General features: G+C 41.6%; 1 protein-coding gene across 3 annotated transcripts; it reads left to right on the top strand.

The window, feature by feature from the left end:
• Positions 1-10,826: 10,826 nt before the first annotated feature.
• On the top strand, positions 10,827-19,799 carry Npy1r (neuropeptide Y receptor Y1). 3 transcript variants are annotated; one of them, XM_041674119.1, is made up of 4 exons: positions 10,827-11,102; positions 13,440-13,538; positions 17,137-17,977; positions 18,086-19,799. In XM_041674119.1, the coding sequence occupies exons 3-4, from the start codon at positions 17,282-17,284 to the stop codon at positions 18,536-18,538; spliced, it is 1,149 nt and encodes a 382-aa protein (XP_041530053.1). In that variant the 5' UTR covers positions 10,827-11,102; positions 13,440-13,538; positions 17,137-17,281; the 3' UTR covers positions 18,539-19,799. The 3 variants fall into 3 exon arrangements, with proteins under 3 accessions (XP_041530053.1, XP_041530054.1, XP_041530052.1); XM_041674120.1 differs by lacking the exon at positions 13,440-13,538 and having other exon boundaries at positions 17,266-17,977; XM_041674118.1 differs by lacking the exon at positions 13,440-13,538.
• The last annotated feature ends 2,103 nt before the right edge of the window (positions 19,800-21,902 follow it).

Raw genomic sequence — 21,902 nt, 5'->3', positions numbered from 1 at the left:
GTGGAAAGGAAGGGTGTGTGTGTGTGTGTGTGTGTGTGTGTGTGTGTGTGTATTTAATTGTTGTCTTAAAAAACGTAAAGATAACATAAAAAAAAATAAACAGAAACAGACAAACCCTGTCAGATCCTTTGTATCACAGCTTGATTTCCACTTTTAAGCCTGTCAAGATCTGCATCATTTTAGCAAGATTGCCTCAGTATTTGGCCAATTATCAGTTAGCAAACACTGTAGGCTTCTTCCTCTGTGACGGCAGCACGGTAGAGCTGTATGTCTCAGGATGTAGCCCGTCCTAACAGTGTATTTCCCTCCCTATCATGATGACAATCTGTGGCATTGCCTGCTACAGGCAGGACTGTAGGACTGAAGGCATTGTGTAAACTGAAGATGACTTTTATCCCTTGGGAACAATGCAGCACGTTATCTAACCCATGGGGCTGCAAGTGCTAGCTGTTCCCTCGGAGATCAGGAGACCTTGGCCTGTTTCTGCTGATCTAACATTCAGTACTTCAGGGAACTGTGGGGCATGCCATTCCACTAGGCCAAGTGATCCAAGAACTTCAAAAGAATATGAACTGATTCTTCTGAGCTCCAGTTCAAAAACACTATATTCATCCCAGTAGCTGAACACAGCAGGTCCCTAGCAGGGTCCTGTGGTCCTGCAGTGAGGGAAGATGTTAAGAAGAATGTCTTTTTGGAAACAAGGGCTTAGCAAACAAGGACTTGGTCCTAGGCTGTCTTAACACCAGCTAGTATGTAGTTCCGTACTATGTGTTGGCAGATAGGCCTATTCCCCCGTCCCTTGCACAGCCACCCTCCAGCGGTGGTTTTCAAACAGCTAGTGGCATCCTTGAAGGATGTCTTCCAAAAAGGCAGGTTGTGTTACATGCTCCTGTATTGAATTATCTCGGTTCAAGAAATAAGCAGGCCAGCTAAAAGATAAAATCATTATATTTTATTTATTATTAGGAGGAAACTCACAAAACAGGCATGAGTAGTCCAAGATCAGCTGTGCTGCAAGGGAACCACACAGAGAAAACGCACCTGGGCTGCATGTTTTTCCCCCTGATCCCAGAAAACTACACCCTAACTTGGTCCCACCTCTTGAAGATAATTGGTTGACAAAGATTCCCTATCACCTCCCCCATTTGTCCAAATAAGAGCTATCCAAACCCAATACAAAACTATATACAATAGGAACAGGTATCAAGTATAAAATTACAACCAACATAAACAATATTAAGCAAGGAACACATGATAAATGTTTTAATAAACATTGTATTCTAAAGAGCCTAAGTCTTGTATTGGAAATTGACTTGGCTAAATCATAAGAGGAAGCTAACTAAGACTATCTAATCTCCAACCCTATCGAAGACCTGAGAAAGAAAATAATATTACTTGAGTAGGCAGGAAGTGTAATCAAGCAGCTTCCAAAGCAAGCAGTATATGACGGAAATAACTTGGCTACCTGAGTAATCACCCAAAGTCTCATTTGCAATGTTGAAGCAACCAACTTTGGCTAAGGCCTAGTGTAACTGACAGACTATTTTCAGAAGCAGAAAAGACTTTCAGAACCATCTTACCCTGTCTTGACAAGGTTTGGCAGTCCTTTTCCTTGTGTCCTGCCTATCCAGTCCAGATACCATGTACTTTGTCAGTGATTGAGGCATGGACAGTTCCTTGCCCAGAGGCCAATTGTGCCAAGAAGAAAACAAACTCCTAGTGGAGTGTCTTTGGTGTTCGATACTCTCTTGGGAATAGATTGGTGCTGTCAGAAGCAATCATGTCTCATGTCAACAGAATCCTAAGTTATTTAAATACCATGGTCTATAGATTCTTGAAGTGGTTGAAGATTACCTATCTAGGCAGAATACAGTCTCTAAAGAACCTAAATAATCTGACTATGTGTTAAACAAACATGAATAACTATTGACCTATAATATTTAATATTTATATAACTTAAGGACTAAGACTCTATACCAGAATATTAAATAATCTGTAAACAAATGTGTAGCAAATGAGAACAATGACCTCAAAATGTAAACAGTGTATAAGTATCTTGATCAGAGGTAAGAATAAAATATAATACAATATGCAAATTTATCCTAAAAGTTGTATCTATATACAAAATGTCTTAAACAGGGGGAGAAACATGTGTGTATACAATCTGACAAATAACTTTGCATAGGTGTACAAACATTGTAAACAGAAATAACAAATATAATTTGAACTTGTATCAATATACAAAAAAACTATAGCAATGTAAATTATCCATAAATAATAGCTCATAAGTATTCACTCTATTACCCACTATTATTATTAGTGTGAATAAGTTCACAGTACATTATCTATTATCCCATTCAATAATATTTATATTCACATGGAATAATGACTATCCCATGATAATATAATAAATACAATTTTTTTTCCTTTTTCATACATTTGTTTTTCTTTTTGGTAATATTAGCATATCGAAAATTAAGACTTGTGTGGCATTGACATGACTCTGAACTTACCTGCTTTTCTTCCCAGGATGTCCATAAATGTGCAAGCCTAATAAGAAAAAGGGTCAGTGGTAACCTGCTTGCTGCTCAAACATGACAACCCAAGGTTGGATCCTCAGCAGGCATATTAAAGCTGAGCATGCCATATGCACACATAATAAGACAAGGATCCTGCGGGCTCACTGGCCAGTCAGCATAGCTGAAACAGTGGACTCCAGGTTCAGTGACAGACCCTGTCTCAAAGACTAAGGTGGAAGTCAACCTCTGGCCTGTACACATACATGTACAAGCAAACAGGCACATGAAAACACCTTACACAATACACACACACACACACAGAGTCAATAACACTTTATATAAAACACCTTTTGGTATAAAATATTAAGGATATATGAAAGGAGCAAATGATTAACAATTCCTCATTTGGAAGACTGTATAGAATTGAAAATTTCAGACATATGCTGTATAAAAAGGACAGCATAAATGTAGGTGGGCTCTTACCTCCAGTCCCCAAAAGAACTGGAGACTAATCATCATTACATTTGTAATACATAATAGAGCAAATTTGTTTCCATTGCATGGATTCCCTTTCTGATAGAGGAAGCACCGCTTCTGGGGACAAAAACAGTAATGACCACCTCTACTGTAGGCGTTATTATAAAATGCTCACCTGGGAAATTAAGTTGGAGTTTATGCATGTTATAAGATGAAGCTGGCTAATTCCCAGTTTCCCAGGATTCACTACCATCAGCTAGAAAGGAACATGGATCTGAAAGGGCGAGAGGCGTGCATCACTGGGGAGTCCTAAAACAAATTAGGGAACAAGTGTGCCTAGGGTACCATTGTGCTGAGGAACATGTCTGCGGGTCTGCGGCTTCTCTGAGGTTAGGTTGTCAATCCAGTTTAATAATAGCTTCCATTTGTGGAGGATGGCTTCTAGAATGCTTTGACATGCTCTCAGCTGAGGCGTGGTTCTGATACATTAGCTTCAGGAGTTGTGGAGTATGTAACTGGGAAAATACCGTTTTACTTGGTGAGTAGTGTTTCCTCTAAAATGTCACTATATTGATTAAGCATTTCTATGGTAAATTGTGGTACATTTAAGTCCTGAATACTTAAAAGATGTGGGAAGGGTAATGTTTGTGTTTGGGGAAATTTTGACAATGCTTTTCTTTGCATTGGCATCTGTGGAACAGTAATAGTTAGCATATAACTTAGCATCTGGGGTTTAAAATGAAAGAGTAGCATACTGTTGTGAAACAATGCAGTTATATTTATGAAAAATGTTTTGAAAATATTAACCTACAATAGTTTCTGCACAGTCATTTTTGTCAAACAACTCAGTGACAATCTTGAGTGCCTAAAGAGGCTACCACAATATTTTGACACCTACTAAGTACTGTTCTTAAGCAACTCATTAAAGGTATTAAATACATATTTTTGATGACTTCCAGAGAGATTTTACAATTGATCTTTATAAGTTAATTTTCCACATTTAAAAATGCATATACATATATGTGATATACATACATATGTATAGCTATATAATCATACACCACTATATAATCATACACCATATGTATTTGCAGATAGACACTTAGAATACCTGACTTGTAGCCATGTTTTATAGCAAGTTAATTGTGTGACTTCAAACAAGCAACTTGATCTTTTAGTGTTTATTTTCTTGTCTGTAACGGAAAAGTGTTTCAACTTGCAGTTCTGGAGCCCCCTGTAAGCACTGAATAGTTGATGACTTCACCCCATTAACAAGCAAACATTATAGACATGTTTAGAAATACATGCTGTCCTTTGTAGCTTCATACTGCAGGAATACTCTTTCCCCCATGTTTTAGAAAAAATAAAGACAGAAAGGTACAGGATACGATATTTATAAAATCTCCTATCCTTTCTGTTGCTGAAAATTTCCAGGTATATTTTATTCTTTTTCTCAAGAAAGTATGGGTGTCTTACATGTCAACAAATCATCTCTTGTATTATTATATTATTTAAAAATTTTGTGGTAATGTATATCTATATATGGTGCAGAGATGTATATCTATATATGGTGCAGAGATTCCTTAGGAGACATAATATTGTATCACGTGACTCCACATACAGACTACCGTTCTTCCCTTTGCAAGCCTCCCACTCTCAGTTAGCATCCTCTAAAACGGACTCTTCCTACATAAGTTTTTCCATTTGCTACCTAAATTTTCAATGGTTACTGTTTTAAATCTAGTTTGAAGTCTAAATATGGCGTTACTATATTTAAGTGGAATGAAAGGGTAACTATTTATTTATGTGGGGTTTTTGTTTCATTTTGTGTGTTGGTTTGTTTTGAATACTCTTTAAAAAGAATGTTTGGAGAAGCGCTCAAAGTGTTAGCCTGGAAGTAAAAGTTAGCATGGTTGAATCACGTACTCATCCAAAATGTAGGCTACGACACTGCATTCTTACTCACAATTCTTCTTAGTGTTCAGCTTTTTAAAGTAGGTCATACAGTGAGCAGGAAAAAAAACTGTGAGACATTTTACCCAGAAGACATTGTAAGCATTTTCAAAGGCAGTAGCATCCGTTATTCAAGCTTATACATATTGGGAAAAACAGAATCAACACACTTTCTATATTGGGGTACCTGTCAGGTATTAATCTACACGCTAAGCTCAAAGAGACATGGACAAAAATGACTATCTCAGAGACATCTCAGTGTACTTAGAGATCCATGCAGACAATTACTGGCAAACAATGTAAGTCCTGCCCTGGAAGAAACCCTAGTGTGCTCTAAGAATGTAACTATGAATGCGAAGTCAGCTTTGAGAAGAGGTTAAACAGGGATGAGTTGGAGCTTCTACTGAAGCTCAGGGATTATAAGGACAGAGAGGATGGGCAAGTAAGATGTGGGCCAATACTGTGAGGGGGAGAGTGTCTCATCCAGAAAGGTATGAATGGCTCAAGATGACTCCAGTCTCTGTGTGGGGGTGCATATCATGAAAATGTATATGGTTGAAAAGGCTATTTATACTTTTCTTGAAATATCTAGATTGAGAGCAATTGGAAATTTAAGTTGGAGGGATGCTAATGAACACCTTGGGGGTAAATGGAGCCAGAAATGCCTAGCAGAGTGATACACAGTCCTAGCAGAGTGATACACAGCCCTAGCAGAGTGATACACAGCCCTAGCAGAGTGATACACAGCCCTAGCAGAGTGATACACAGCCCTAGCAGAGTGATACACAGCCCTAGCAGAGTGATTCACAGCCATGGAGGCCAGGGAACAAAAACTAAAACTAAGGGAGAGATTTCAAGGAGAAAGACAATATAAGAATCTGGAATCAATTGGATTTGAGAGTGTGTGAGGGTAGTGCTTCGGTTCTGATAATGATCCAGGAAACTGGATAGAGATTTGAAGGTTTGAGCACACAAGGACATAAGTGATGGCAAAGAATATGACGGTGTATTGAAACTGAAATGGAAGCTTGGGACATGTAGTGCGATTTCAGAGTCAATCAAGGAGGAAACAGGACTAAGGAGGGTACAAGCTTTATCTAAGTAGTTCTTGGGAGGGATGCAGGTCTCAGCAAGAGACCTTGCAGAGACATCTGAACTTCCACTCAGAAGAAAGAGAGGACAAAAGGACTCTTGGAGAAGGAGAGATAGAGAAGTGCTGCATGACCAGGTGGCCTTGCCTCACAGCAGGGTGGCCTGGTTCTCAGACAGGTTAGAAGAGCATCAGTGTTTAGGTGTACTTTGTTAGTCAGGATATTTAATCTAGGGCATGGAAGTAGGTAGGCTACAAATAGCTAAAATTATCTTATTTAGACTATGTTTAAAACAATTATATATTTATTTGAGTTGATGCTATCTTGGATCTACTAAAAGCTTCTGACAAGATGGAAAATTATTCTCTAAGTAGCTCCCTGAATAAGTTTTTGAGAACTTTAATAAAGAGCATCCTATTTCAGATCAAGAGCAAATTACCAAATTGATTTTTAACATTGTGATGGTTAATTTCTATTGTCAACTTAATAGAATCAAGAAGCATCGCTAGCGAAGCACACCCTTGAGTGTGCCAGTGAGGGTATTTCCAGAGAGAATTCACCGAGTAAGAAAAGCCCATTCTGATGGGTCTGGGATTCCAGACCGGAAAAAGGAATAAGACCCAGCCTTCAGAGCTCTGCCATTCCCCTTTCTCTGCTCTCTGAGTGGGGGGGACTACTAACCAAGCCACTTCCTCTGCCATGCTTTCTCTGCTCTGAAAGACTGTAATTCTCTGAACTATGATCCACAATGAACATTTTCTCCTGTAAGTGACTTTTGTGAACTATGAGAAACACTACTAATATAGACATGTTAGCTTTAATTTTCAGCTTGACGCAGACTAGAATCACCAGAGAAGGGAGTTTCAGGGGAGGGAAAGATCAGGTCAAGTTGACCTGTGGTCATACCTGCAGGGCATTGTCTTGTCAACTGACGCAGGAGAGCCCAGCCTTGTGTGAGCAACACCATTCCCTGGGGACCTAGTCCTGAACTCTTTAGAAAAGCCAGCATAAAGTTGTCGATCTAGCTAGGAAGCAGCACCCTCCATGGTTTCTGCTTCAAGTTCCAGCTCGAGTGCCTCCTCTTCCTTCCCCCAATGCTATGCTAAGAAGTTTAACTTCCTTCCCCTAAGTTGCCTGTTTATCACTGCGACAGAGATGAAACTACAACAGATACCATCTTCACAGAAGAGAGTCCTAGTCGCTTGCCTTAGTACATGAATTCTCATGTTTTTATCTAAGCTCAAGTTAATTGCAGCTTCTGCTAGTCAATTTTCTCAAAACAAATGAATAAAATGATGGTATGAGCTATTTGACTATACTAATGAGTTTGGTCAAACTGTCTATTTAATTGCATCTACTATGTGAACTAAAAAATTCTAATACTTTTCAGAAATTTTTCAACTCCTAAATCTTCCCCCCTTCAAGACAGGGTTTCTCTGTTTTGCCCCAGCCGTTCTTGAACTCTCTCTGTAGACCAGGATGACCTCGAACTCACAGATCTAACTGACTCTGGCTGCTGAATGCTGGGATTGAAAGCACGCGACACAATGCCTGGCTCAATCTTAATACTCTTAAGTTTCATTTAAAACTCTGATGCAGGTGCTTTCCCCTATATTTTCCTAGCTCCAATACTATTTAACAGCATAACACTGCACTGGTACAGGAGAATTGTCTGTATTCTGTCAATCATGTTTTGAATAAATGCTGACTGACCAGGCAGGAAGTATAGGTGGGTCAACCAGACAAGAAGTAGAGGTGGGGCGATGAGAACAGAATTCTGGGAAGGAGGAAGCCCATTCCCCCCAGTCCTCCCCAGACCACCAAAGAAGTAGAATGTGACTGTCCTGCCCCACTGGAAAACATACTGAGCCACATGGCTAACATAGATCAGAATAATGGGTTTAATATAAGTGATAAGAGCTAATAAGAAGCCTGAGCTAATGGGCCAATCAGTTTTACAACTTATGGAGATATTTTGTGATTTTCTCTGGGGCTTGCCGGCTGTGGAGTACCGGGCAGGACAGAAACCCCACCAAGCAGGCCCCTCATGCTACACTGCACCTTTCATTCTTGGGCCCCATAGTTCAGATCTATGCACTCTGTTGATACCAGAAAGGAAAACTTCAGATACAATCAATTCATACAATATGAACTCATTCACCCGCTCATTTCATTGGAAGTTCTATCCCAATGCACAGAATTTCTCATCAATATCATCCATCTGTGCCTTATTTTCACATAGAGTATTAGTTCCTGTCAAGATTTGTCTGAATGACCAATGAGGAAAACTCACCCTTGTCAGGACCTCGCACCACTTTCAGGACTTCTCCTGAACGTTTGGATGACAGTGGTATTCCCCTACATCCAGAAGAGTGATTATTATTATGTATTTGCAGAGCTAAGGATCACATAGACTAGGTAAGCTTACCACTGAGCCACAGCCCAGTCCTGTATCATGGAATTTTAAAACTGGGCTAGACTATTAAAATGTTGTGTTTTCTAAGTGATAAAACTAATATTTACTTAGATTTGATGAGTAAAGTTTATCTTCCAGTTTATATGACTGAGAGAAACTGTTGGCCAAGAGAATTTTAGAATAGGTCATTATCTTAGCCAAGAGTATTATATCAGTCTATTACAAAATTTCAGAAGGAAATAAACAGAATTATCTCTCCCTGGCAAAGATGGTGTTTTTATCTATCAATTCCAATTAGGAAAGGAGACAACTGATTGTTGGTTTGGGAATAGGAAAAGAGGTCTGGAGAAGTGGCTGTTGTTGATAGTGCTTCCCTAGCGTGTGGAGAGCCTTGGTTTCAAGTCCAGGGCCACACGAACCAGGTATGAGATAGCATAGACTTGTAGAAACAGTGCTCAAGATGCAGAGGCAGGGGAATCAGAAATTTAAGAATGTCCTATGTTACATGTTGAGTCTGAAGTCACTATGGGCTACCCAGACCCTGTCTCAAAATAGAAAAGAAGAAGAAATCATCTTAAAATTTAGCGCATCTCTTCAGAGAAATTTAAATTGTTTTGCCTATTGTAATTCTCTCATAAATTTACATTAAAGGAGGCTGGCAATCTCTCTGGCTTGTGAATTGGAGATGATCTTCAATGAAGGGTGTTTCTCAAGTTATGTAAACAGGCTGATGGGCATTTCAAACTTTGTACCACAAAATTTGTCATAAAAAAAATCTCTTGAGCCCAGTAATCTTTCAAAGGTTTCTTTGAGACAGAACCTGTGAGGTCACTGTCTCAGGAACTCAGTTTTATATGTGTCCTTTATGGGGACTCTTCATAGAAGCTGAGGTAATAAAACACTAAACTGCAATGGCCATATCAGGACAGACCTTTTAGGGGCACTTCATTAATATTCTTGGAAAACACATAAGTGCCCAAATCCAAATTATAGTCTCAAATCTGAACCAGTTTCTAGCATAAACGATAACCCATGAAAACATATTCTTGGTAAAGAACAAAGCCATTTCACGTGTTGCTTTCATGGCAGTGGAAGTCCAGCTGGAGTCGTGATGAAAACTGTAGGAAAACTCCCAAGAACAGTGTGACTTACAGAAACAGAGCAGGCAGGAGGATTGGGGGAGAAACACAGCATCAGTGGGATAGTCCTGTACTTCAACGGAATTGTAATTCCTCAGTTGTTCCTACTTCCATCCTTGGTGTGACCACTTGTGTGAAATTTCACTGTTAAATCACTGAAGTAGTTAAATCACATGCGTGCCTACTGTTCTATAAACATTGTACATTTAAAGTAATCTGACAATAACCCTCTTCTAGCCACATAAAATACATCCAGTGAAAAATATTTTAGATAATTTCTCCACAAAATCCCCAGAAATTGTGCACGAACAAACATATTTGTATTAATAATTAAATAATCTCTATTCAAGATAGCCCTCAAAAAAAGGAAATCATTTTTTAACAGGGTAAGTTTCATGTGATTTCATGTTATGGGATTTTATTGTGTTGTTGTTTTATTTTAATGCCAAACAATAGTGGTTATTTCGAAATGAAATAGCTACATTATAGGCAACCCCTATTAACTGGGAAGACTTTACTTTTTAATAGTTTGAATTGAAATACGTCCATTTCCTAGATAAATCATACATTTGTGTCTATGCGTTTGTGCGTGCATTACTCAGCCTTGATTTTTCAAAGTGAACTAAATATGAGATCGGTATGTCCAAGCAATTAGCCTGAACCACCAAACACCACATCCTCCAAGCACACCCACAATGATAAATCACCAGGGAAATTGCATTGACTCTTCTGACCACCAGGAAAATGCTGGCTTCATCCAGTTCCGGGCTCCGTTCCCCCCTTCCCTAAAAAGGCAACTAGTCATGAGGAACAAAACTGACTCAAATGCATTTTCTTAGTGAGGGAGAAAAAAAAAGACTATGAAACGGAGATCCGCTACTTTTGCTTTTTCAAGGTCTTCTTTTTGTTCTCTCAGACTGGAGAAAATAACTTCTAGGTACCGGTGTACAGAATTTGAGTGTCACAAAGCCCAGCAAACCCATTAGCCCAGGCTTTGTGGTGAAGTGCATCTCTCTCCCTTCCCGTAAATGACCTCTTCCTCTATCCTCACTCGGGCGTAAGCTTGGACTCTGAGAGAAGGACTTCGCCACAAGATGGCACTGACCTGCAGACAAAGGAAATCGCAGTGGCACTGACTTTTTAAACAGGCTTGTGAAAGCGCCTTCCTCGAGTCAAGGACTAGAGGGGTGAGAGCTCGGAGCATACGGGTCTGGCAGCGTGGCGGCTTATGTTTAACTGCTTTTCTTTCCAGAACTCCTAGGCAACGCACCTCCGAGGTGTGCATCCGAGGTGTGGTGTTGGGAGGAGGCAGTGGGGAAAACCTTGGGTGATCCTCGTGGGGAGCCATCACATGATCCAGGATGAGGTGGAGTTCGGCTTGAAGGGGGCGTCTCTTCCTAGCTTCCTCAATCTTTACGGTTGGAGCAGGAGAAATACCAACGGAGCTTTCCTCTCTCTGGTGACACTTTCCGCTTCTACACGGGCGAACAGACGGATTCTCCACAAGGTAAGTTTCAAATCGGTGTTTTGAGGGACTTTTGAGAAATCTCTTATTTATGGGGTGAGGTATCAGAGGAAGAATACGGGTGTCTGCCCGGGTTCTGAGAACTGAGCGGGTCGTGGAGTCAGTCTTTCGCTTTGGCTTCCAGTGGGAGCATGTGGCAGGATGTTCTAGATTGTGGGACAGGTCTGGGACATTATGGATGTGAGACCTCAGAGGGAGAGGGTACCACTTCTAGAGTTCACGCATCCCGGTGTCCTGCAGTTGGGGGCTCCCCCCTCCCGCCCATTCCTTTAGAATGCCCGGCAATTGCCCGGGTTGGTCTTCCCTGCACCCGAATAGTCTTCCTCATTTTTCTGTAGCAGCCTGGAGCCTCTGCCCTAATGGAGATCCAGGAGTTTACCTGATGGGATGCACTGGGCAAGGGTGGGGGTGCCAGCTTTCTGAATCCTGGAGCATTTGTCCTTCTTTCCACCACGTGGGGAAAGGTGGGCTGCCCCGGGCACTAGACCCCGGAGTGGGAGTGCCCCTGCCCCAATCCCCTGTGCCTGCCCTTTCAGGCTGTCGTTCCCCTTGCAAGACTTGAACCTTGTCTTCCTATTTCGGAGTTTTAACCACCCAACTCCTTTTAGGAAGATAATCATGCTGGGTACAGGTTAGGATGGACTAGAAACAGACGGTTTAGCAAGATATCCTGCTGCTCCCCAGGTAGATTGAAGAGATGCTAACGTTTGAAAGACCCACGTTGGGCAAATGAGAGAGACAGACTGACCTCTTATTTTCTACTCTGATAGTCACTTATTTGGGTAGAAGTACCCTGATAGATCTCTCTCTCTCTCTCTCTCTCTCTGTCTCTCTCTCTCTCTCTCTCTGTCTCTCTCTCTCTCTGTCTCTCTGTCTCTCTGTCTCTCTCTCTCTCTCTCTCTCTCTCTCTCTCTCTCTGTGTGTGTGTGTGTGTGTGTGTGTGTGTGTGTGTGTGTGTGTAAGGGGAGATTAGGAAGGAAGGCAATCAAGAAGATTCATACAGTTGTACAATACAGAAAAGAGTGGTGAAACAGGAGTTTTGACTAAATCTACCTGATTTCCCTCTGGTAACTTCTAGAGCATGAAAACCTAGAGAGTGGGGAGAGGGAGTGGAGACAAGGTGTTTCTCCAACTTCCACTGTTTTTCTTTCTTCCCTCCCTCCCTTCCTTCCCTCCTTTACTCCTTCCCATTCTCCCTCCCTCCTCCCTTCCTTTTTTTCCTTCTTTATTGGCCTGCTCTGTGATTTGCCAGGCCCAGCTGGGTCTTCCAAGAAACATACCTACAGGTGACACAGCAGGAGGAGGTTGGGGATCCTCTGTCAGTGCTGACTGACAGTAGTAGCTTTAGCTGTCAGTGCTGGGTGGGCTCCAGAGTGAAGCAACACACACACACACACACACACACACACACACGGGGCAGAAAGGGGGCGGGGGAAAGAGGCTTCTTCTGCAGAAAGTCCAATTCCTTACCCATCCCAAAGACTGCCTGTTCTTTCTGTCTCCCATTTACTAGTGATTCCATGTAATTGTTTTAAGGCAGCTGTCTGGTGAACAAGCCCTTCCCCCATTCCCCGGAAGGAGCAGGGAATTATGTAAGTCATTTAGATAAGCTAGCAGTAACTTCAACTGTGTATAGCAAGGCTGATCTTTCCCCCCCCAAAAAAATAAGTGAGGGAATTTGAAGAAAAAGAGCACAGTAGATTAGCCCAAAGAGCTGTCTTTCGTGGTAGAAACAGCTCTGTAAACAGCAAGGAAGGAAAGGCCAGCATTCCTACAAGAAAGAAGGAAAAAGAACTGTCCTGGAAGAATGGGAGAGGGGATTAATTTGCCAACTGCATGTAATGTCTCTGAACGGACATGGCATCTGTACTGAGACACAGCCTTTAATTCCTGCAGTGCATGGAGTTGTAAGACACACCCTGGAAGAGTAAATAAAAGCGATCTCAGCAGTGGCACTTCCCTGACTGTTATTCTCTCTCAGAATTATACCAAGGTGCACAAAATATACCTTGCATCTGCCACAAAACTGTTTCCCACAACTGGAATGAGTTCTGCTTCCATACTTAACAAAAGAAATGAGCTATTCATTGTCTGTGTAGAGAAGTTAGCTTCTACTTGGTGGGAAACTATTCCCATAGGACCTGTCTATCAGATGGAATCGCACAGGTATCAGAATAGAGTTGCAGTATGTTTACTTCAACTCATTTGTAAGAGATCCGTCTTTACAGCCTATTGAGTGGAAATGACATATCAGTTTTGTGAATTCCTATAGTTGTTAAAATAGGTCTCATATGAAATTTTTCTTTTCTTCCTCTCCAGTGGGAACATGTTGCCCTATGCTCCACGTCCCTCTCCCTGGATCATTGCAAAAGTTAACCTTGCTTCTCTGTCCTTTCTTAAATGTGGTACAAGCAGCAGGTAGACGCATGATGTTTTTTTAATTTTTGCATTTATTTATTTAGTGATGGGGGTGGGCTACGTGCTATGTTGTTTGTTCCATTAGATGGCCACTTGCAGGAAGCAGCTCTCTCCATGCAACACTTGGGGAGTGGAGATCAAACAGAAGTCATTAGGCTTGGCAGTAAATGAACCACTGAATCCTCATACTGGCTCCTAAATCAAAGTCACATGCCTTGATGTGTTTTACCAAAGGTTCCTCTTGTCTGACGGTGAAAGGTAAAGACTACCTACCCCATAAACCCTGCTGGCAGCCTCATCTCATTTAATCTTCCCATTGAGCTCCTTCTGGGACAACTGCATTTCTCATGCCTCTTCTTGGCACAGCAGGTGTGTTTCAGCCCTAGAAATTTTATATTTGTTTTTCCCACCAAGGATGCCAGGCCCTGAGATGCCCACGCGGCTTTCTAGTTCAGCACTCCTTGGTCTTTGCTGTCTTCTTGGGTACCCAGGTGCCTTTGCTAATCAGCCAGGATTAAGTTGCAATCCCCATCAATCCCAGACCCCTTTCGGCTATCGCACTAGACCTTTTGACTAACTTATTTTTGCCTTGCCCTTCTTTGCCCATAAGGCTAGAAACTCAAAGAAAGAGGTCACTGCTGCCTCCACTAAAAGTATGCCTGATAAGAAACAGGTGTCGAGCAAATACTTGTTGGATGAAGTTTTGACAGTACCAACCTTAAGACATATTGGAGTCAACAGAGGCTGATAAGACTAGCAAATAAAATTGGTTTGAATGAAGGGGGAATGTGAGTTGCTGTTGAGATATAACACCCCACAAAAGAATGGCAGGTGTGAAAATTCAGGAGTATAGTTGTAGGCTGGGATAGATCAGTTTTCTTTGGACAGAACAGTCACACCGGACCTATGTAAGAGTGGAAGCCAGAGCCTAGAGCATCTTGAAGTTCCAGGGTGAGGCACAGCAATGGTCCATGTTTCCTATGCCTCACACAAGAATCTACATCCACTCGGTGGAGCTCAGTGGTAGGACCCCAAGAGAAGCCACAGGCAACAAGAATACACTTTGCTACTCTGCTATTTCTATTTTACCTAATGACAAGCTGTCTTCAACTAGTAGCCTCAAAAGGACATATGGCATGGTTTGCCTGACTTATTTAAGAAAGTTGGAGCTTTCTTGAAGTCATTACCCACTCCTTCAAGGCTTTCTTTCCCACCCTACATGACATAAATTAATAACACTCTCTGGGCTTTAGAATTCCTGAGGGGAAAACAATGCATTATCCCAGAAGTCATCTCAGATGGGAACATAGAAGAGAGAGTTAGAGACTAATAATGTCCACACCCGAAGTCTGTTCTAGTTAGGATTTTTATTGCTCTGATGAAACATCATGACCAAAGCAAGTTGGGGAGGAAAGGATTTATATGGCTTAAGCTTCTAAATCATTCTTCATTAAGAATGATTTAAGAAGGACATCAAGATGGGAACTCAAGCAGGACAGGGACCTGGAGGCAGGAGATGATGCAGAGGCCACAGAGGGGTACAGCTTATTAGCTTGCTCCCTGTGGTTTGCTCAGCCTGCCCTTTTATAGAACCCAGGACCACTAGCTTATGAATGGCATCCCTCACAATGGACTGGGCCCTCTCACATCAATCACTAAATAAGGAAATGCTCTACAGGCTTGCCTACAGCCTAATCTTATGGAGGCATTTTCTCCAGGGCAGTTCCATCCATTCCTATGACTCTAGCTCGTGTCAAGTTGATATAAAAATAGACAGCACAAAGTCATTCCATCCCCACACTTCAATGCTGTAGTCTGATTTTATGATAGCGACCCTTAGCTTTATCCTCCAGTCTCATCCAGTTAAATTGTGACTTCACAATAGAAAAGACGTCATGTTCTAGAAAGCAGCAGTGCCTAAAGAAAGGTTTATGAGAGTTGTCACTTAAAAAGTGGGTGCATTTCTGCACACTAAATTCCTCATTTTCCTTTCAATAGAAGTAAATCCACACAATCTTTGGCATTGTTCTAAGAGAGACAGACTGAGAATGGAGCCTCTTAACAGGGGCACAATAGCTAGGTAATTAGCACCAGAGATCCTGTCCATGCATTTCCCTAGCAAGGGGAGAGGTGATCAGAGCTTTCTCTTTTCACTCTCTGTAGGAGCTTCTGGTCTCTGTGAGGTCACTATAATTTGTCAGTAAGACAAGTGTGTTTATACTACACAGTGGGGTGAAAAGTTAAGATCACAATGAACATCACACCCCTGCTCTGGACACTCACATAGCTGGGTGAGGAGAGGGGATATTTCTTTAGATACGGTGTTAGAAATCCTTTAAAATGTTCTGACATGATAATCAAAATCATAGCATCTTAAAGTTAGAATCTCCCACACAATGGAAAACCTTCAGGTAGACCCTCATGAGGCAGTCAGCCCTTTCATGTACAAAACTCTTGCTTCTTTGGCAAGCAATTTCTTCCACTTGATTCAGCTTTTGTTCCTTATGGAGAAATCTTTTTTTTTCCTTAAATAATGTACACCTTTTGTGTACATTATGGTCCTACTTATGATTTCATTAGACATACAACTAAACTTGCTTGCACATACTCTATAGACTACCCATTAAAGCATGAGAAGACAACTCTATAGTCTGAAGAATTTTCTGCATTAAACATTATACGGTTTTGCAAAAGCCATCCTTTATATGACCACATTTCTTGGCGCTCCACTGTGCAGATCGTCTCCTTGTGAAGACTTTTGTTAACCTATCTTTCAAAGCAGTACCGTGTATGGTTAGCTGTCACCACAGCCTGATATCTGCACTCAGGCTTCCATTACACCTTCTTCGGCTTGGTTTGGCGTTGTTAAAGGTTTCTGTCTGTGCATCATGTTGTTTCCTGTACATTCCCATTTCTGCGATGCCTGAGAATCTGTTGTTGGCACCATTTGTCTAACACTTAGGAGGAGGGATGATTACAAACATGTTACTGATGTGTAGACCCCACAAAGTCATCATGTAAACAAGTCCAGTAAATAGCATTTCTGGGGAGCTGGGGGATGTAGCTAAGTTGGTAGAGTGCTTGCCTATTATGCTTGAATCCCTGGGTTCAGTCTTTAACTCTTCCATAATATCAAACGTGCCTGTGATCCCACCACTCAGAAGGTGGGGACAGAAAGATCAGAAGTCTAAGATCATCCTCGACTAAAAAGTGAGTTCAAGGCGAGCCTGGGCTACATGAGAGAGACCCTGTCTCAAAAACATTATGGTTGAACTTTAAATATTTTAAGTGTATGCAGTACACTTATGTGTATGTGTATGTGGTGGCACATACCTTTCATCCCATCACCCTTTAGGCAGAGGCAGGCCGATCTCTATGAATTCAAAGTCAGCCTGGTCTACAAAGTGAGTTCCAGAACAGCCAGTACTGTTACACTGAGAAACCCTGTCTTAAAAAAAAAAAATGTTAGCACTGCTTGTGAGAATTTTTTAAAGATTATAATTTGTTTATTTACTTTTGTGCCTTAATTTTAGAATTCTGTGAGACAGAATTCATTTTGACTGTCCTTAATAACAGCTGGCCTTGATTTGGTTGACAGAGTATTCAATTCAAGGGAGTGAAGAACTGAGAAGCATTTTGGTGAATAGATTCCAATGTATGGAATAAGAATAACCTGAAGATTTGACCTACAAAAATTTGACATACAATCCATTTGTCTAATCAACAGCAGCAAAACCTGAACAATGAATTCAACACTGTTCTCCCGAGTAGAAAATGGCTCTTTTCACTACAACAGCTCAGAGAATTCTCCACTCCTGGCTTTTGAAGACGATGATTGCCACCTGCCCTTGGCTGTGATATTTGCTTTGGCTCTGGCTTATGGAGCTGTGATTATCCTTGGGGTCTCTGGGAACTTGGCATTGATCATAATCATCCTGAAACAGAAGGAGATGAGAAATGTCACCAACATCCTGATTGTGAACCTTTCCTTCTCAGACTTGCTGGTGGCCATCATGTGTCTCCCCTTCACTTTTGTGTACACGCTGATGGACCACTGGGTCTTCGGGGAGGCCATGTGCAAACTGAATCCTTTCGTCCAGTGCGTCTCCATCACGGTGTCCATTTTCTCCCTGGTTCTCATTGCTGTGGAGCGGCATCAGTTGATCATCAACCCAAGAGGGTGGAGACCAAGCAACAGACACGCTTACATAGGAATTGCTGTCATTTGGGTCCTCGCCGTGGCTTCTTCTCTGCCCTTTCTGATCTATCAAGTTCTGACTGATGAGCCCTTCCAAAATGTGACACTCGCTGCCTTCAAGGACAAGTATGTGTGCTTTGACAAGTTCCCATCAGACTCTCACAGGCTGTCTTACACGACCCTCCTTCTGGTGCTGCAGTATTTTGGCCCACTCTGCTTCATATTTATATGCTACTTCAAGGTAAGAAAGCCATTCTCCCCTCTCCCATTGCTTCCTTTCTTCCCTTCTCTGTGTAGACTTTCCCTTGAGGTGGATACTCTGCCTGACTCACCCTGTCTTCCTCCATAGATTTATATTCGCTTGAAAAGGAGGAACAACATGATGGACAAGATGAGGGACAGCAAGTACAGGTCCAGCGAGACCAAACGCATCAACGTCATGCTTCTTTCCATTGTCGTTGCCTTCGCAGTCTGCTGGCTGCCCCTGACCATCTTCAACACTGTGTTCGACTGGAACCACCAGATCATTGCTACCTGCAACCACAACCTCCTCTTCCTGCTCTGCCACCTCACAGCCATGATCTCCACCTGTGTCAACCCTATCTTTTATGGATTCCTGAACAAAAATTTCCAGAGGGACCTGCAGTTCTTCTTCAACTTCTGCGATTTCCGGTCTCGAGATGATGACTATGAGACCATAGCCATGTCTACCATGCATACAGATGTGTCTAAGACTTCTTTGAAGCAGGCAAGTCCGGTTGCATTTAAAAAAATCAATATGGATGACAATGAAAAAATCTGAAGCTGCTTGAAACATATGGTCCCAGACTACATCAGTGGAAAGGCAAGCACAACCCGCCGCAAGCTTTCATTACCTGTGCTCCCAGGGAATGGGGCAAAATGGCTTTGGAAAGTCCAGGACATTCTGTGTTGCATTTGACTGCTTTTTATTATGGTTGCCATGATTACTTGGGATCAACATAAGTGGACTTTGTAATCTTCTGGCAACAGTTTTGACTAGGCTTCTTTGGTGTGTGCTGTGTGTTGTATTTGCATCTGTCTGTCTCTCTGTGAGCATGTATGTGAAATTATGCATATGATATAAAGATTCCTATATTGTATTTATTAGAGTGAATTTCTCAGAAATATTATCATGAGCTCACTTCAAAAGCTGTAGCCACCTGATGTGCTCAAGATTTGGGGCTTTCAAGATTAGATGAGATTTCCGGGACACCGGGCTACCTTTGTTCCATGCTGGCATCATTTCAGCCTGTTACGAGGGTGACAGTATACAATAGTCACCTTTCAGAGTGTGCCAGAGCCAAAAGAGAGTCTGATGCCATTGCTCTCTCTTTCTCGAGAGGACTGGATTTGTCACTCCTAATTGAGCATCACGTAAGATAAAGATATGTAAAGAACACGTGCTCAGCTGTGACTATCACTGGGAATTAGGCAACCCGTATGAATGAAGTGGCAAAGCAGTTGCCTGATTTCTCACAACCATAGCATTTCAGGGTAATTAGTTTAATAAGCAAATTAGTCTTGCGGCAGATAGTTAAACTGTATCCACAGGACTTGGTAGTGGAAAGGTTTTGCCTCGTTTAAGAGCGTGCAGCACTGTCAAGATCTCTGGCACAAACATGTGACTCCGAGTGCATTTCCAGCTCACCCTGCATAGAAACAGAAGATGCCTTTTCCATGCAGCAGTGCCTACACAGGAACCAGTATTTCACCTGCACCGTTTATCCTTCATGGCAGAGGACGCGTGGACCATGTTAAAAGAATGTTCACTTCAGCTAGCAGGTATCCATACCTAACTTTCAAGCAGCCAGCCTGTCCTAGCTTGTATAAACTGTGTGACATGTGAAGTTTTATAATCATGTACTATTATACTGTAGAGTGCTGAGTCGTACTAACACATTTACTTACACGTGTCTTGTAATCATGACTTAGCCTCAGAAAAGATATTTTGAAGAAAGGTTTCCATGTATTATAGAAAATGTTGAGTGTGTTTGATGTTAGAAGGGCAAACACTTTCTGTATTAAAATCGTTTGGGCTTTTTCAGAGGAGTCTGTCTTGTGTTTCTCTTGAGACACCCTATCTTCCTATTCATGGCTTCCCTTCCATGATACAGTATCTCCACTGTACCCAGTATCCATTTGCTGGTGGGACTGTCTATTCTGTAATCACTGAGGGCTAATTTGCTTTACTTTTCTGGATTTGAAAGATTCCTAAAGGCAAAGACTACATAATAATGATGGCCCATGGTACATTTAACACAGTGACAAGTAATTAGGGTGTTATTTTAAATGTATTTCAGTGGCTGAAAAGATAGCTCAGTAGGTGAAGAGCTAGCTGTATAAGCGTGTTGTCTGGAGTCCAATCCCGTGTCCCATGTATGTGAATTGCTGGGTGGGTGGGGTCCCAGTGCTTCAGGAAGGAGAAGATCAAGGATCCTTGAGACAAGCTGCACAGGCCCAGCCAGCTCTGGGGTCAGCAAAGGGGAAAGCAGCTGGGAGGCACACGCAGCATCAGTCTCTGGCCTACATGTATATAGGCCACACCCAGCACAAAATCACATCCACACACTCATGAACACACACATGCATACCACACATATGCAAATATCTTCATGCATATACATATGTATATATAATTTCTAAAACAAGCTAATGAATGCAGGCAAAATATCTCAGTATCCATTGTGTCGCACAGATTCTCATTTTGGTATTTTCTTGGATTCTCCTCCTTAGGTCCCTCTTTACCACGGGACACTTTCTCTTCTGCTGTATTAGTTTTACCCCCAAATGAAACAGCAATGACCTTTTCGATGTTAAGATCTGCCCAGGTGAGAGAGAAAATTCAAGAGCCTCCTTCTCCTCTTCCTCCTCTCCTCTTCTTCTTCTCCTGCTTCTTCTTTTCCCTTTGGCTTTTTGAGACAGGGTTTCTTTGTATAGCTTTGACTGTCCTGGAAGTAGTTCTGTAGACCAGGCTGCCCTCAGACTCAGAGTTATTCTTGTTTCTCCCTCCTAAGTGCTGGGATTAAAGGTATGTGCAACCACCATCTGGTTTAGAACCAGTTTTAAAGATTCATTGAAAAATATCACCTTTAAAATACCTGAAACCTGGGATTCTTACTAGTTGGCATTTTTCTGCTCCCAGAAACTAATGGGAAACTCTCTTTCTCAACTTAAGTGCCTAGAACCAAGTGTTACTGGGGAGCATTCTTAACACACAAGTGTTTCTCCGTCAGGACATTTTCTGAGATGGCCATTTCTAGGATACTTACAAGACTATAGATTCCTCAAATGCATATACATAAGCAACAGAATATCAAATTATTCTGCTTCATCCAAATATGTAGATGACTTAACAATTGAGTCAGAGCCAGCACCGATGTGTTAGATTTGAAGTAAAAATAAAGGACTATGTTAGAGGAAAACTATGGAAACATTGGACTCTTAAATTCCCAAGAAACTATTAGAATCACAGCGCTATTAATAGTGCTTATATGAACTTGGATAAACTGATGATTACTAGAATTTTCTCTAATCCAGAAAGCACTATGTCAAATCTGAAAGTCCTGAGTAACATCATTGTCATTCTACACACGAGGTAAACAAAGAGCACATGGGAAGTACACGTGACACAGGAATGCAATCCACACGTGACTCACACTGATAAGCTAATTACAGACCTGTAATTGTGGTTCCAATAAAGTAATCTTGAAGGACTGTAGTATAGCTCTGTTGGTAAGGTGCTTGCCTGGCGTGCATGGAACTCTGAGCGTGGTGGCATAGGACTGGAATCCCAAGGTGGAGGCAAGGAGGAGCAGAAGTTCAAGGCTGTTCTCGGCTTCATAATGAGTTTGGGAGAAGTCTTACCTTTGTGAGACCTTTTCTTGAAAAACTATATTTCTCTCATTTTCTTGAAGTTCACATTACCTGGTAATAACAACACCGAAGATGCTGAAAACGTCAGAGAAAAATGGAATAAAACGGAAGAGTGGAGAGGCGCCCATGGCAACTATATGTGTCTGTTATTGCCTTCAGAGTTTGAGAAATCTACTTTAGGATATCATTAAATTATACATCTTTATTTTATTTCCTTACTGTCGATTAGATATTCTCATCCCCTATTTGATCTCATGCATTCTTAGTGAAAT

This window comes from Microtus oregoni, unplaced genomic scaffold (assembly GCF_018167655.1).
Source record: "Microtus oregoni isolate MIOR12 unplaced genomic scaffold, Mior012 000025F_ref0000491, whole genome shotgun sequence".
Taxonomy (NCBI): Eukaryota; Metazoa; Chordata; class Mammalia; order Rodentia; family Cricetidae; genus Microtus; species Microtus oregoni.
This window is presented reverse-complemented; position numbering and strand designations above follow the sequence as displayed.

Excerpts from the sequence above, each read along its gene's own strand:
- Npy1r (XM_041674120.1), top strand. The coding sequence starts at position 17,282 with ATGAATTCAACACTGTTCTCCCGAGTAGAAAATGGCTCTTTTCACTAC. Across the intron at positions 17,978-18,085 it reads TATTTATATGCTACTTCAAG|ATTTATATTCGCTTGAAAAG; the intron begins GTAAGAAAGCCA and ends CTTCCTCCATAG.